Raw genomic sequence first — 14,272 nt, 5'->3', positions numbered from 1 at the left:
GATCCCGCTTTGGGCTCTGGGGTTGATCATTGCCCAGATGGCCAAGATACCCCAGTGCTGGGATCTGCAAGTGGCTGGAAAGTGCCCAGCAGAAAAGGAGCTGGGGGTGTTGGTGCCAGTGGCTGAACATGAGCCAGCGTGTGCCCAGGTGGCCAAGAAGCCACCAGCATCCTGGCTGGTACCAGCACTGGTGTGGCCACAAGGCCCAGGGCAGTGACCGTCCCTGTGCTGGGACCTGGGGAGCCCAAACCGCCACTTCTAGGGGCAGTTTTGGGCCACTCATCTCAGTGCACAAAATGGCGACCCCAGGGGCACCAGAATCACCTCAGGGCTCAAGATGGCAGCCCCAGGGGTGGCGGGATCACCTCACACACAAAATGGCGGCACCAGGGGCACCAAAATCACCTGAGGGCTCAAGAAAGGCCTTGAGGTGCTGGAGCAAGTTGAGAGAAGGGAACGGAGCTGGTGAGGGGCTGGAGCACAAGTGTGATGGGAGCGGCTGAGGGACCTGGGGGGTTCAGCTGGAGAACAGGAGCTGAGCGGAGACCTTCTGATCTCTGAACTGCCCGAAAGGAGCTTGGAGCCAGGGGGGTCGGGCTCTGCTCCCCAGGAACAAGCGCCAGGAGCAGAGGAAACGGCCTCAAGTTGCACCAGGGGAGGTTGAGGTTGGATCTGGGGAACAATTTCTTCCCCAAAGGGCTGTGGGGCATTGGAACAGGCTGCCCAGGGCAGTGCTGGAGTCACCATCCCTGGAGGCTTGAACAGACAGAGATGAGGTTCTCAGGGACATGGGGTAGTTCCAGGGCTGGGTTGATGGTTGAACTCAATCTTAAGGGTTTTTTCCAAGCAAAATGATTCTATGATTCTCACATCTCTCTTCTTCCCACAGAGCAATGGCAGCACAGACGCAGGTGGATACCTTTGCCACTCTTGCACGTGGCAGCACTTTGGCTCTCTGGCACCACTGACCTCCTTCCCAGCACTTCAGAAATAGCCCATCCTGCTCTAACAAAGCTTTGCAGAGCCCTCGCTGCCTCCCAGAGCCATCCTGGCTGCGGGACAAGGCCCCTTGTCACATCCCAGCTCCAAAATCAGGTGGATATTGGAGCAGGATTTCAGGCCAGGTTCAAGAGGAACCCTGCAGGAGGTACGAGACCTTTTCCCCAGCCCTACCTTGCACTCTAGGAGCCGATGGGCATTGCTGCACAGAAGAATACGCACTATATAAACTGTATTGGACAGGATGATGTACATTTTTCTTTTTGAGCATTACACCTCCATTACCTCTTTCACCAGGAAATCACCTCCAGTGACCAAACTACTTGTTTTGTCATGTTACGCTGTGGTGAAATCCCTCTGATCCACTGGAAGAAAAGCAACACGCTATTCAGCAACACTGTAAAATATCCAGAGAAGCACTTTATTCCTAGAAATGGGCTTTTTCCTGGAGCCTGTTTCATAGGGAAAATTTATCAGCTCTGGCTGGAAGTTTTTCATCTCTCCCAGCTGAATTAATTTTCCTGCTTGCAGCAGAGGGGTTTCCCCAGACTCAGTTTCCCTTCTCCGTGCAGCAAACCATAAGGGAAAAGAAAAGAGAGACAGCATCTGAAGGGGTGCTTTGGTTTGCTTTCGGTCTTAGAGACAAACTGGAGAGTGCTTTTAATGATGAAATTAAATTTGTAACAAAAAAAGCACCTTTATTGCTGTTTTTTTTCTTCCCTGATGTTAAGAAGTCGCCCTGAGTTGTGTTTATTTACCAGCCATCAGTCACGATGGCACAAGTCGCTTTGTTATCTCATAAATCCAGTGGTGGCTTGCGCTCTTTGTTTGGAGACACTGTGGCTCGTTGTACCAGAGCCCGTGTGATGCAGAGATCAAAACCGAAACTGAGTTTGGAAGGTGCGTCTGCTCTTGGCCATGGGTCTGGAACCAGGAGCTGCGCCCGCTGGAGGAAACTCCTGCATCCTCTTGATTTCTGTGGTTGTTTATGGAACAGTCACCGCTTCACCGGCTCTTTTCACTTTTGAAACACTGACTCCAGAAAGGCTTTCCCTGGTCCACCCACCTGAGAAATTCACCCAAGGTTTGGATGTTGGATGTAACTGCAAAGCTCACCGTGGACGTTCAACCAGGTGCCTCCAGGGATCCCTTCCAGCCTCACCTGGTTTCCAGCCATCCTGGGGTACGCTGGGGAGAGGCAGAGCCACTGCTGAGGGTTTAGTCCATCACATCCAAAGAGTCACATCCTCCAGCTCCAGCAGTCCAGAGTGATCGCACAAACAGGAGGACAAGACACAGCAGCAAGGAAAAGACGTGGAAATCAAGTTTTCAGACACCTGCTTTCCAGCTGACTGCTAAAATCCCTTTTGCCGTCCAGCTGAGCAATGGCAGCCGCCACCTGGCTGTCACACGTTGTGTCTAGAGGACGGCCCTGTTGGGAAGATGGAGTGACTGTTGCTGTGCTGGGCATTGGGGAGGCCAAACCCCAAATCCTGGGGGCAGTTTTGGGCCCCTGATGCCAAGAAAGGCCTTGAGGTGCTGGAGCGAGTTGAGAGAAGGGAACAGAGCTGGTGAGGGGCTGGAGCACAAGTGTGATGGGAGCGGCTGAGGGACCTGGGGGGTTCAGCTGGAGAACAGGAGCTGAGGGGAGACCTTCTGATCTCTGAACTGCCTGAAAGGAGCTTGGAGCCAGGGGGGTCGGGCTCTGCTCCCCAGGAACAAGCGCCAGGAGCAGAGGAAACGGCCTCAAGTTGCACCAGGGGAGGTTGAGGTTGGATGTGGGGAACAATTTCTTCCCCAAAGGGCTGTGGGGCATTGGAACAGGCTGCCCAGGGCAGCCTGGGGGGCTTTAAATGACGTGTAAATTATGTTCTTGGGGACACGGATTAGTGCCACTTTTGGGATAATGATTAGACTCGATGAGACCACATCTGGAATATTGTGTCCAGTTCTGGGCCCCTCAGTTCAAGGACAGGGAACTGCTGGAGAGGGTCCAGCGTAGGGCAATGAAGATGATTAAGGGAGTGGAGCATCTCCCTTATGAAGAAAGGCTGAGGGAGCTGGGGCTCTTTAGTTTGGAGGAGACTGAGGGGTGACCTTATTAATGTTTATAAATATATAAAGGGTGAGTGCCATGAGGTTGGATCTGGGAACAATTTCTTCCCCAAAGGGCTGTGGGGCATTGGAACAGGCTGCCCAGGGCAGTGCTGGAGTCACCATCCCTGGAGGGTTGGACAGACGGAGATGAGGTTCTCAGGGACATGGGGTAGTGCCAGGGCTGGGTTAATGGTTGGACTCGATGGTCTTGAGGGTCTCTTCCACCCAAAACGGTTCTGGGATTTCACCCCACCCATCCATCCCCACTCCCCTCCCCACCATCACAGCTGCCAAGATGCCCAACCAGACCAAAAAAAAATCAACTGCAGTGTGTGTGTTGTTTTATATACAATATATACACATTTGTACATAAACCAGCATCAACACAAAGCTGTCTGTTCTCTAGCAAGGGCGAAACGAGTGGATAACAACTGATGATGGACGAAAATATTTCCTGCAGTCATGTTACTGCCTTCAGTCTTTGGTAGTGTCTGTAGCAAAATAGCTCCTGGTTGTGGTCCCCTGCGAGCGGCTGGAGCCGTCGGGCATCAGATCGGTGCCGAAAGTGTCTCCACACGATCCCTGAGCTGCATACAGGGGCTGACCGTGTTGGGACGGTGAATGGCTGGAAGAGAGGGGGAAAGGGGTGAGGATGCGGTGCAGGGATGCTCAACCAGGTCCCTCTCTGTTGGCCACAAGCAGTGCTGTTTTTTGGGGCAATTTGGGCATAAAGCGGCTCTAGGGAAGGGGCTGGTGTCCAGCTGACCCAGCTCTGGCCTTGCTCCTGATTCCTGGGTGCTGCTTTGGGGCAGAGCTTCACCCCCAGCACCCAAACCCCATCCCCTGCACTCCAAATACCCTCCGCTAGGACACCAGCACCCACAGAACCACCTCCTCTGAATTTTGGCTCCCGACACACGCCACCCACCACCTCCATGTCACCCCAGGGTGCTCCCAGCACTCACTCACCCCCTGTGGGTGACACCCACACACCTTTGGGTGCTGGAGCAGTCTCATCCATGAGAGTCACTGGTTCAGACTGGGAAGAGCAGCCGCATGTCCCTGGGGCGAGGACGCTCCGTGCGGCTGGGGACCATGACACACTCTGCCATGCGCTGTCACCACTCGGGCCAGCATTGGTCTTTCCATCCAAGCCCTAAGCGTCCTCCGGGTTGGCGGGTGCACCGAGTTGCCCGGCGGTGGGTGCTCAGCCCGTGGGGAAGACGTTGGGCGGTGACATCTCCTCATTCTCGGCAGCAAGAGCCATCATGGGGACGGCAGTCGCTGCCACCGCGTAGTCCTGCTGTGCACGCCTGCAACGAGGAGAGCAGCGTCACCGGCATCCCGAGGCCTTTCCGCAGCTTTCAGGGAAGCGCAGAGACCGAAGACAAACTCATCACAGGAGTGGGAAGACATCACAGGGCTCAGCACACTTACATTTTCATCCTCCAGCAGCAACAAGACACGACTCCGACAACCACCAGCAATGGGAGCCCTGCGGGAGAGAAACGGCGGCCGATGAGCATCTTCCCAGCTCAAACAAAACAGCTCCATGAAGAACCAAAGACCATCTGTGAACGTTTGCAAGGTGCCCACCCCACCCTGGGAAGAAATTTGGGTGCTGCATCCTTCCCACTTTGGAAGCATCACCCTCAACTACAGCCCTAAGGAAGACTTTTAAGCTAAAAATAATAAAATAAGCCACTGCTTGCCAAAATAAGGGGTGTTTTTGCCCAGCTTACCAATGGAAGAGGCCAAGGTCTGGATGGAAACTGGAAAATAAGAGAGAAATGGAGATTTTTTAGCTGCAAAGCCAGGAAAGGTGGTGGGTGCTGGGGGGACCCTCATTAAAATGGGGTTGAAAAGGGAAAAATGTATTGAAAAACGAAAAGAGCCTTTGCAGGTTGAAACCAGCCCCGTGGGTGGGTTTTCTCCCCCGGAGAGGCAGCCTGACCTGCGGCGTGGTCCGGGGGGGCGGTGGACAGCGGGGTTGTCCCCAGGGATGTCCCTGGGGTTGTCCCCTCTCTTGGCGTGGATGTCTCCAGTGATGGGGGCATCTCCAACAGCGTCGATGTCTCCGGTGATGGCCCATGAGTTGCTGGTGGCAGCGGTGACAGGCTGGGGCTGGAGGTCGGGCTGGCGTCGGTGGTTCCTGCTGGGGAAAATGGTGTAAAACCTTCTCATTTCAAAAATTAAAAGTCGAAACTCTAGGCAGCACCATTATTTCAGTGCTGAGCTTGGGGCACGTTGAGGTGAGGGCAATACAGCCCATCCAGCAGCTACAAAATGGCCTGATTTCATGTAATTGAATAAACTCCATCACACCATTGAAATATTTTGCCTTCCACACCATGGCGGTTGTGGTTTTGCCACGACTACGGCCACGGTGGCCCCAGACCAACCCCCATGAGCTGCATTTTTCCTCTTGCTCACCCTTCTGGGTTGTTGTCTTGGTGTCCGGTGCCGTTGGCAGCTCAGGGCTGGGGGTCTGCGGAGGTAGAGCCGGGTCCCCTTTGAGAAAACACAAGGTGGAAATGCCATCAGCATGGAGACACCATCAATGTGGAGACACCATCAACGTGGAGACACCATCAAAGCGAAGACACCATCAACATGGAGACACCATCAAAGCGAAGACACCATCAACATGGAGACACCATCAATGTGGAGTCACCATCAATGTGGAGACAACATCAATGTGGTGACATTATCATCATGGAGACACCATCAATGTGGAGTCACCAACAATGTGGAGACAACATCAATGTGGCGGCATTATCATCACGGAGACACCATCAATGTGGAGTCACCATCAGTGTGGAGACAACATCAATGTGGCGACATTATCATCATGGAGACACCATCAACATGGAGACACCATCAACATGAAGACACCATCGATGTGGAGACAACATCAACATGCAGACACTATCAACAGAGAGACACCATCAGTGTGGAGGCACTATCAATGTGGAGACACCATCAACGTGGAGACACTATCAACATGGAGACACCATCAACATGGAGACTCTATCAACATGGAGACAACATCAACATAGAGACAACATCAACATGGAGACACCATCAACAGGGAGACACTATCAACATGGAGACACCATTGATGTGGAGACAACATCAACATGGAGACACTATCAACAGAGAGACACCATCAGTGTGGAGGCACTATCAATGTGGAGACAACATCAACGTGGAGACACTATCACCATGGAGACACCATCAACATGGAGACAACATCAACATAGAGACACCATCAACATGGAGACACTATCAACATGGAGACACCATCGATGTGGAGACAACATCAACATGCAGACAACATCAACACAGAGACACCATCATTGTGGAGGCACTATCAATGTGGAGACAACATCAACGTGGAGACACTATCAACATGGAGACACCACCAACATGGAGACTCTATCAACATGGAGACAACATCAACATAGAGACAACATCAACACAGAGACACCATCATTGTGGAGGCACTATCAATGTGGAGACACCATCAACGTGGAGTCACTATCAACATGGAGACACCATCAACATGGAGACAACATCAACATAGAGACAACATCAACATGGAGGCACCATTAGCATGGAGACACCATCAGCATGGAGACACCATCAGCATGGAGACACCATCAGCGACAGCGCCCACGCCACCCCGCATCCTTGTCCAAAACACCAGTGATGGAGATGTCCCCTCTCCCCGGTCCCCATTGCACCCCGGCTGCAGAACGAGGGCTTACGGATGCACTGGAGGGTGGTGTGGGTCCAGTCGGGCTCGCTGGAACCGTCACGGAGGATGCACTGGATGAGGCTGGAGGTACCAGCTTTGCGCTTGTAGCCGGGGTTGCAGGTGTAGCGCAGGTGGGTGTTAAGCAGCACATTGTTGCCCACGTCAATGTGAGCGTTGGCCACATCTTTGGGGCGGCCGCATCGCAGTGGCACTGAATGGGTGTTAAAAAAAATAGAGATGGGGGTCACAACAGGGACATTAAGCATCCTCTGGCCCCAGCTTGCTGTGCTGAGTGGTACCCAAGGGGGTCAAATCCTGCCTATGGGGTTGGGATACGGGGAATGGGTGATGCCCCAGGGCTGGGAGAGATTCATCCAGCTTGCGAAAAGGCGGCAGTGAGACAGCTGTGCCTGTGCACGGCGGATGGAGAAGGGGAAATCTCCATTTCCAGCATATTTGTGGTCACTTGTAGTAGCTTTTCCGGTCAATGACGCCTTTTTGCAGAATTTCATCCCCTCGCAGTGACCGTCCCCGGCCAAAATCCCCGACTGCATCCTGCCACCAGCTGCTGCATTTCGGCTGCGGTCCCCGCCCCCTCTTTTCTCCACTTATTTTGCAGCTGGTCATGAAAAATTCCAGGTGCTGCGTGTGTCCACCAGCTGCCTCCTGGGGCTTCTTTCCCAGCAGAGCCTGCAGCCCACGGCCCCAGAGGCAGCTGAAATCTGAGTATCATATGGCCGGGGTGGTGATGAGCTTCGAATTACGGCTCATGCTTCCCCTTTGGCCTTTATGTGAGGTTGGTTTCGCAAGAGGGTGTTACCATTTCGGTGCAACGGAGAAAGCTTCTTGGTTGTCCCAAGCCCGTGCCTGTGCCTGGACCCCTCCTGCAGCGTGGAAACGGGTCACTCAGAACCCCAGCAGCTGTCAGCTGTCCCAAATGTGGGATGGAGAGGTGCACAGGGGAGATAAAGCAATATAGAGCCAGGCTGGAGTGATGGACAGCTGGGATGGGATTGTAGAATCACAGAATGAGAGAATCACAGAATGGTTTGGGTTGGAAGGGACCTTCAAAGCTCCCCCAGTGCCATGGGCAGGGACATCTTCAGCAGCTCAGGTTGCTCAGAGCCCCGTACAGCCTGGCCTGGGATGTCTCCAGGGATGGTTCAGCCACCACCTCTCTGGCCAACCTGGGCCAGGCTCTCACTGCCCTCAGGGCCAACAATTTCTTCCTCGCATCCAGCCTGAATCTCCCTCCTTTAGATGAAAACCATCACCCCTTGGCCTGTCGCAAATAGGCTGGGATGATTTACGGCTGGGACGCAAATGCATGGACAGGATGGAGCAATGTAGGGATGGGATGTCACAGAATCATAAAATCATTTTGGTTGGAAAAGACCTTCAAAGATCGAGTGCAACTGTTAACCCAGCCCTGGCACTACCCCATGGCCCTGAGAACCTCATTTCCAATCCGTTCAACCCCTCCAGGGATGGTGACTCCAGCTCTGCCCTGGGCAGCCTGTTCCAATGCCCCACAGCCCTTTGGGGAAGAAATTGTTCCCCACATCCAACCTCAACCTCCCCTGGTGCAACTTGAGGCCGTTTCCTCTGCTCCTGGTGCTTGTTCCTGGGGAGCAGAGCCCGACCCCCCTGGCTCCAAGCTCCTTCCAGGCAGTTACAGAGTCCCGCAGGGCCGGGATGGAGTGATCCGTGGCTGGGATGTGATGCGCAGGGTGGATTAATTGATACTCAACTGGGATGAAACACATTTGGTGTGAGGGATGCACAGTTGGTCTGGGATCGCGAGCGGGACGGTGATGGGAGCACAGTGGGGACAGGAGCACCACATGCTCACCCAAAACTCCTGCAGATAAAAATCAATTTGTTATCTATCTCCAGAACTGGTGTGTCTGCTCCATTTCGGTGCTCAGGTGGGTCCATGTGCGTCCCCTGGTGCTGGAACACCCCAAAAAGCTGTAGCCACTGTGGCCAGAGAGTGCAAGTGATGTGGTGCCCACGTGTGTGCTGAGCATGTTGGTTCTCAGCCTCTGCTCAAGGCAGCAGCGGAATTTCTGGAAGCACTGCGAGAAAACACCACGGGACATTTCACAATAGCCTCACACGTCACCAGACCGGAACCTGTGCCAGAAAATGAATGAAAAGCCTTCCCAGTGCCAACACAACCCGTGGACACTGAAATCCAGCCCGAAGCACCAAAATGTCCAGGAAAACCAGGGACTTGTTGAGTCCTGCTTATGCCTTTCAGCTCTTAAACCTGATCTTGTCACTGTAATCTCACCAAAGCACTTTTTTTCCGCTTGGTTCGACTCTAAAATAAACTTCCACAATACACCCAAATCCTTCAATGAGAAAACCCCAACATCTCTGCTGTCCAGGATCATGACCCCGGCCTCTCGCTGCACGGATTTTAGTTTGTTCAATGAGATGAACATGTGCCGAGGGGGAAAAGAGGAGGAAATCTTTGAGAATTCAGTTTTCCAGCACTGGAGATGTGTGGCCAAGATTTAGGTTTTCTTTATATATATATAGTGAATTGGAAATGGTGCAAAACACGGATGGATGGATGGATGGATGGATGGTGGATGGATGGATGGTGGATGGATGGATGGATGGATGGATGGTGGATGGATGGATGGATGGATGGATGGTGGATGGATGGATGGTGATGGATGGTGGATGGATGGATGGATGGATGGATGGATGGATGGATGGTGGATGGATGGTGATGGATGGTGGATGGATGGATGGATGGATGGTGGATGGATGGATGGATGGATGGATGGATGGATGGATGGTGGGTGGATGGATGGATGGATGGTGGATGGATGGATGGTGATGGATGGTGGATGGATGGATGGATGGATGGATGGTGGATGGATGGTGATGGATGGTGGATGGATGGATGGATGGATGGATGGATGGATGGATGGATGGATGGAGAGAACTGGGACCGTGATAAAGCTCTTGCTTCCAATAAAGATCAGTGGTAACTAAAACCTCTCCGTCTCTTATTTGCTTTTATTGAAGCAGATTGATAAAATTCCCTGGATCTGTGCACCACTGGGGACTTCCACACGGAAAAAAACCCAACATCTGTCTTCTATTTTGCTTTTTAATTCAAGAAAAAGCTCACAAGACTCTCTCAGGGTGGCCAGAAGCATCTCTGCGCTCGTCTCCATTCCCTCTGAGCTTTGCAGGTTGAATTTTCCCATTGATGTGCCAGCCCAAGCGCTCAAAACCCCGTCGCATCGTTAACGAACCTCCCAAACGAGCTGTGGTGCTGGGTACCAGCCATCCTGTGAAAATACCTCTGGCTGCTTTATTTCCACCCTAATTCCCTGTATCCCACTGATATTAAATTTCCAGGCCAAATTACACGTGCAATACTCGGTTTGTGTTTTGTCAGGGTGGTTTTTTTTTTGGTATTGCATGAATTAAGCATGTTTTTGCTTTGCTTTTTTTGGCTTTCTCAGCCAGCGATCTCAAATGATGCTGGTGAGCTCGTCCCGACAGGTTGGGAAGCAGAACATAGAGTGGCTTGGATTAGTCCCAGGGATGGAAATGCTGGTTTGTGCTGTCATCCCACAGCATGGAGATGTCCCTTCATGGGGCTGCACAACCACAACGAGACACCAGAGAATCCACACCAGGAAAACGTAACGATTTTTCTTTCTATTTTCTAGAGCATTTTCTAATAGTTTAAAAAGCATAAGCAAAAAAAAAGTGGTGAAAAAGAGAAATTTCGGAGTTCTGTGCCCAAGACTGAAGAATTCCTCAGGAGCACTGAAATCATAGGAATAAATAAAACGTTTTCACATTCAAACTGAAGAATATTTATGGCTGACCAGTTGTGCCAGGGATGGGAAGCAGGAGAGGACGTGATGCCCAGAGTGAGCGTCATGGGATGTGTTGGCACAACCAGCACATCCCAAATTATCTGTTGACTGAATTAAAGGGGGAATGGTGACAAGGTCCTGGGGCAGCAGGAACGTCTCCTCTGTGACTGCTCCACCTTCCCAGGTGCCCACGTGTAGTGGGTATGAGGGTCTGTAAGTGGTAATGAAAAACAGGACCAGAGGAAACGGCCTCAAGTTGCACCAGGGGGGTTGAGGTTGGATGTGGGGAACAATTTCTTCCCCAAAGGGCTGTGGGGCATTGGAACAGGCTGCCCAGGGCAGTGCTGGAGTCACCATCCCTGGAGGGCTGGACAGACGGACATGAGGTTCTCAGGACATGGGGCAGGGACAGGGATGGGTTAACAGTTGGTCTCCATAATCTTAAAGGTCTTTTCCAACCAAAATGATTCTGTGACTCCGTGATTTTCCAGGACGTTGCAGCTTTGGCAGCAGAGAGGAGCCAGGAGAAGGGACAGCACTAAAGCTTTCCCAAACCTTTTCAGTCCCTTCCAGCCCCATTTCCTACGCTTCCACACCCACCCTTCACAATTCCAACATGTTTATTTAATTAAATATTAATTAAATATTTCCTAATAGTCTCGCCAATGCTGTCAGCAATTCGCTGGGGTGTCAGCATCTCCAGCTCCACGCTGGGCTGTGATGGTGATTTTTCCTAAAGCTGCTTTAGGAGATGCAAGACACAGTGTGACATTCCTGATCCAGTGGTGATTCTCAGCCGTGGACAAATCACAGTCCCATGGAAAACCCACAGAGCCCACCCAGGGTGAAATCCTGCAGTGATGCAGCTCCTGTGGGTCTATCACATGGACCCTAAATTCACTCCCAGCCTCCCTGGACACCGGTGGGGAGGTGGAGTGGGCACCCAAGGAGGGAGGTGGGCACCTAGAGGGGTGCAAGGGGAACATGGGGGTGCAGCTTGGGCACCCCAGGGAGCAGCGTGGGCACTCCAGGGGTGGGCATGGGGCACCTAGAGAGGTGTGAGCATGCGTGGAGCAGCATGGGCACCCTGGGGTGCAGCGTGGGCACCCCAGAGGGGTGCATGGGGCACCTTGAGAGAGGTGTGGGTGCTTCAGGATGCAGTGTGGGTACCCCCAGGGTGGGTACGGGGGATGCAGGGAGAGGTGTGGACACGCATGGAGCATCTTGGGCATCCAGGGATGCGGCGTGGGTACCACAGGGGGGGTACATGGGGCAGCTAGAGAGAGGTGTGGGCACGCAGAGAGCACCGTGGGACCCCCAGGAAGGAGCCCGGGCACCCCAAAGAGCAGCATGGAGACCCCAGGGTGCAGGTGGGTACCCCAGGGGTGGGCATAGGGCACTTTGAGAGAGGTGTGGGCATAGCAGGGAACAGCATGAGCACCCCAGGAGGGATCCCAGGCACCCCAGGGAGCAGCTTGGACACCCTGGGGGTGCGTGTGGGGCTGCTAGGGGGAGGTGTGGGCACACAGGGAGCAGTACAGGTACCCCAGGGTGCCCCAGGGTGCAGCATGGGCACCTTGTCGGGTTGCATGGGGAACCTAGAGAGAGGTATGGGCACACAAAGAGCAGCGAGGGCACCCCGGGGGGCAGTGTGGATACCCCAGGGGGTTCATGGGGCACCAAGAGAGAGATGTGTGCACACAGGGAGCACCATGAACACCCCAGTGGGGAGCCTGAGCACCCCAGGGAATGGACACCCCAGGGGTGGGCCTGGGGCACCTAGAGAGAGGTGTGGGCACCCAGGGAGCAGTGTGGGCACGCAGGGGTGCAGCATGGGTACCCCAAGAAGGAGCCTGGGCGCTCGGAGGAGCAGTGTGGGTACCCCAGGGAGGTGCATGGGACACCTAGAGGGAGGTGTGGGCACCCAGGGGTGCAGCATGGGTACCCCATGAGGGAGCCTGAGCACCCCAAGGAGCAGTGTGGGTACCCCAGGGGGGTGCATGGGGCACCTAGAGGGAGGTGTGGGCACCCGGGGGTGCAGCGTGAGTATCCCGGGAGGGAGCCTGAGCACCCCAAGGAGCAGTGTGGGCACCCCAGGAAGGAGCCTGAACACCCCAAGGAGCAGTGTGGGTACCCCAGGGGGGTGCATGGGGCAGCTAGAGGGAGCCTGAGCACCCCAAGGAGCAGTGTGGGTACCCCAGGGGGGTGCATGGGGCACCTAGAGGGAGGTGTGGGCACCCGGGGGTGCAGCGTGAGTATCCCGGGAGGGAGCCTGAGCACCCCAAGGAGCAGTGTGGGCACCCCAGGAAGGAGCCTGAACACCCCAAGGAGCAGTGTGGGTCCCCCAGGGGGGTGCATGGGGCAGCTAGAGGGAGGTGTGGGCACCCAGGGAGCAGCGTGGGCATCCCAGAAAGGAGCCTTAGCACCCCAGGGAGTAGGGTAGGCACCCAGGGGTGCAGCATGGGTACCCCAAGAGGGAGCCTGGGCACTCCGAAGAGCAGCGTGGGTACGCCGCGGGGGTGCATGGGGCAGCTAGAGGGAGGTGTGTGTACCCAGGGAGCACCGCAGGCACCCCGGGCAGTGGATTGGGCACCCCGGGGACGGCGTGAACACCCCGGGGACGGCGTGGACAACCCGGGGATGTCGTGGACACCCCGGGGACGGCGCGGACAGCCCGGGAACGGCGCGGCGACGCCGGCGGCGAGGCGAGGGAGCCCGAGTGAGTCCCGCTTACCGGTGTCGGCGTCGGTCCAGGGCAGCAGGAGGACGACGGTAGCGCAGAGCAGCGGCAGAAGCGGCCGCGCCATGGGACGGTGGCGGCACTGGGGCAGGGCCGGGGGGCTCAGGGGTCCCGGGGGGGGGCCGGGGCTCGGCCCCGCCGCCCGCCGCCGGACATACCCGGCGTGGCCAGACCCGCCTTCCCCTTTCGCTTTCGCTTTCGAGCAGAGACCGGGGTGGGGGGTGCAGTGCCCGGGGGTTCGTTACCCGGGGGGATGCAGGGCCTGAGAGTTCGGTACCCGGGGGGGATGCAGTGCCAGCGGGTTCGGTACCCGGGGGGGATGAAGTCCCTGGGGGCTTGGTACCCGGGGGGGATGCAGTGCCAGCGGGTTCGGTACCCGGGGGGGATGAAGTCCCTGGGGGCTTGGTACCCGGGCCGGGATGCAGTGCCTGGGGGTTTGACACCCGGGGGGGTGAGGTGCCTGGGGATTCGGTACCCGGAGAGGGTGCAGGGCCCAGGGGTTTGGTACCCGGGGCGGGTGCAGGACCCGGGGGTTCGGTACGTGGGGGAATGCAGTGCCCGGGGGTTCGGTACGTGGGGGAATGCAGTGCCCGGGGGTTCGGTACCGGCGTGGGGGGTGCGATACCCAGGGGTTCAGTACTGGGGGGAATGCAGTGCCTGGGGGCTTGGTACCCGGGACGAGATGCAGTGCCTGGGGGTTCGGTACCGGGGGGGATGCGGCACCCGGGGGTTCGGTACCCGGAGGGATGCGGTACCCGGGGGGGATGCAGAGTCCGAGGGGACGCAATAGCAGAGACGGGGTACAATACCCGGAGGGTGCAA

The 14,272-nt window shown here is 55.4% G+C and overlaps 2 protein-coding genes across 6 annotated transcripts in view; one reads left to right on the top strand and one right to left on the bottom strand.

The window, feature by feature from the left end:
• FBH1 (F-box DNA helicase 1) overlaps positions 1-2,606 on the top strand; it is a 31,686-nt gene extending 29,080 nt beyond the window's left edge. For all 3 annotated transcript variants that reach the window (XM_082074998.1, XM_082074999.1, XM_082075000.1), the window contains one exon: positions 890-2,606. In XM_082074998.1, coding sequence (XP_081931124.1) covers positions 890-994 — 105 coding nt within the window. In that variant the 3' untranslated portion in view covers positions 995-2,606. The remainder of the gene's footprint in view (positions 1-889) is intronic.
• A 490-nt stretch (positions 2,607-3,096) lies between these two features.
• IL15RA (interleukin 15 receptor subunit alpha) lies at positions 3,097-13,613 on the bottom strand. Of its 3 annotated transcripts, none has more exons than XM_082075238.1 (8): positions 13,445-13,613; positions 6,867-7,067; positions 5,530-5,607; positions 5,051-5,251; positions 4,839-4,868; positions 4,534-4,591; positions 4,066-4,409; positions 3,097-3,721 (listed from the first exon to the last, which is right to left on the bottom strand). In XM_082075238.1, the coding sequence occupies exons 1-7, from the start codon at positions 13,515-13,517 to the stop codon at positions 4,304-4,306; spliced, it is 747 nt and encodes a 248-aa protein (XP_081931364.1). In that variant the 5' UTR covers positions 13,518-13,613; the 3' UTR covers positions 3,097-3,721; positions 4,066-4,303. The 3 variants fall into 3 exon arrangements, with proteins under 3 accessions (XP_081931364.1, XP_081931363.1, XP_081931365.1); XM_082075237.1 differs by having other exon boundaries at positions 4,090-4,409; XM_082075239.1 differs by having other exon boundaries at positions 4,090-4,409; positions 5,051-5,248.
• Positions 13,614-14,272: the final 659 nt, after the last annotated feature.

Source organism: Streptopelia decaocto (assembly GCF_964273445.1).
Source record: "Streptopelia decaocto genome assembly, chromosome: 1".
Lineage (NCBI taxonomy): Eukaryota > Metazoa > Chordata > Aves > Columbiformes > Columbidae > Streptopelia > Streptopelia decaocto.
The sequence above is the reverse complement of the archived record's forward strand: the minus strand, read 5'-3'. Positions and strand labels throughout refer to the sequence as shown.

Coding starts and splice junctions, on each gene's coding strand:
- IL15RA (XM_082075238.1), bottom strand. CDS start 13,517: ATGGCGCGGCCGCTTCTGCCGCTGCTCTGCGCTACCGTCGTCCTCCTG. Junction 7,068..13,444: donor CTGGACCGACGCCGACACCG/GTAAGCGGGACT, acceptor ACACCCATTCAG/TGCCACTGCGATGCGGCCGC. Junction 5,608..6,866: donor CACCACCCTCCAGTGCATCC/GTAAGCCCTCGT, acceptor GTTTTCTCAAAG/GGGACCCGGCTCTACCTCCG.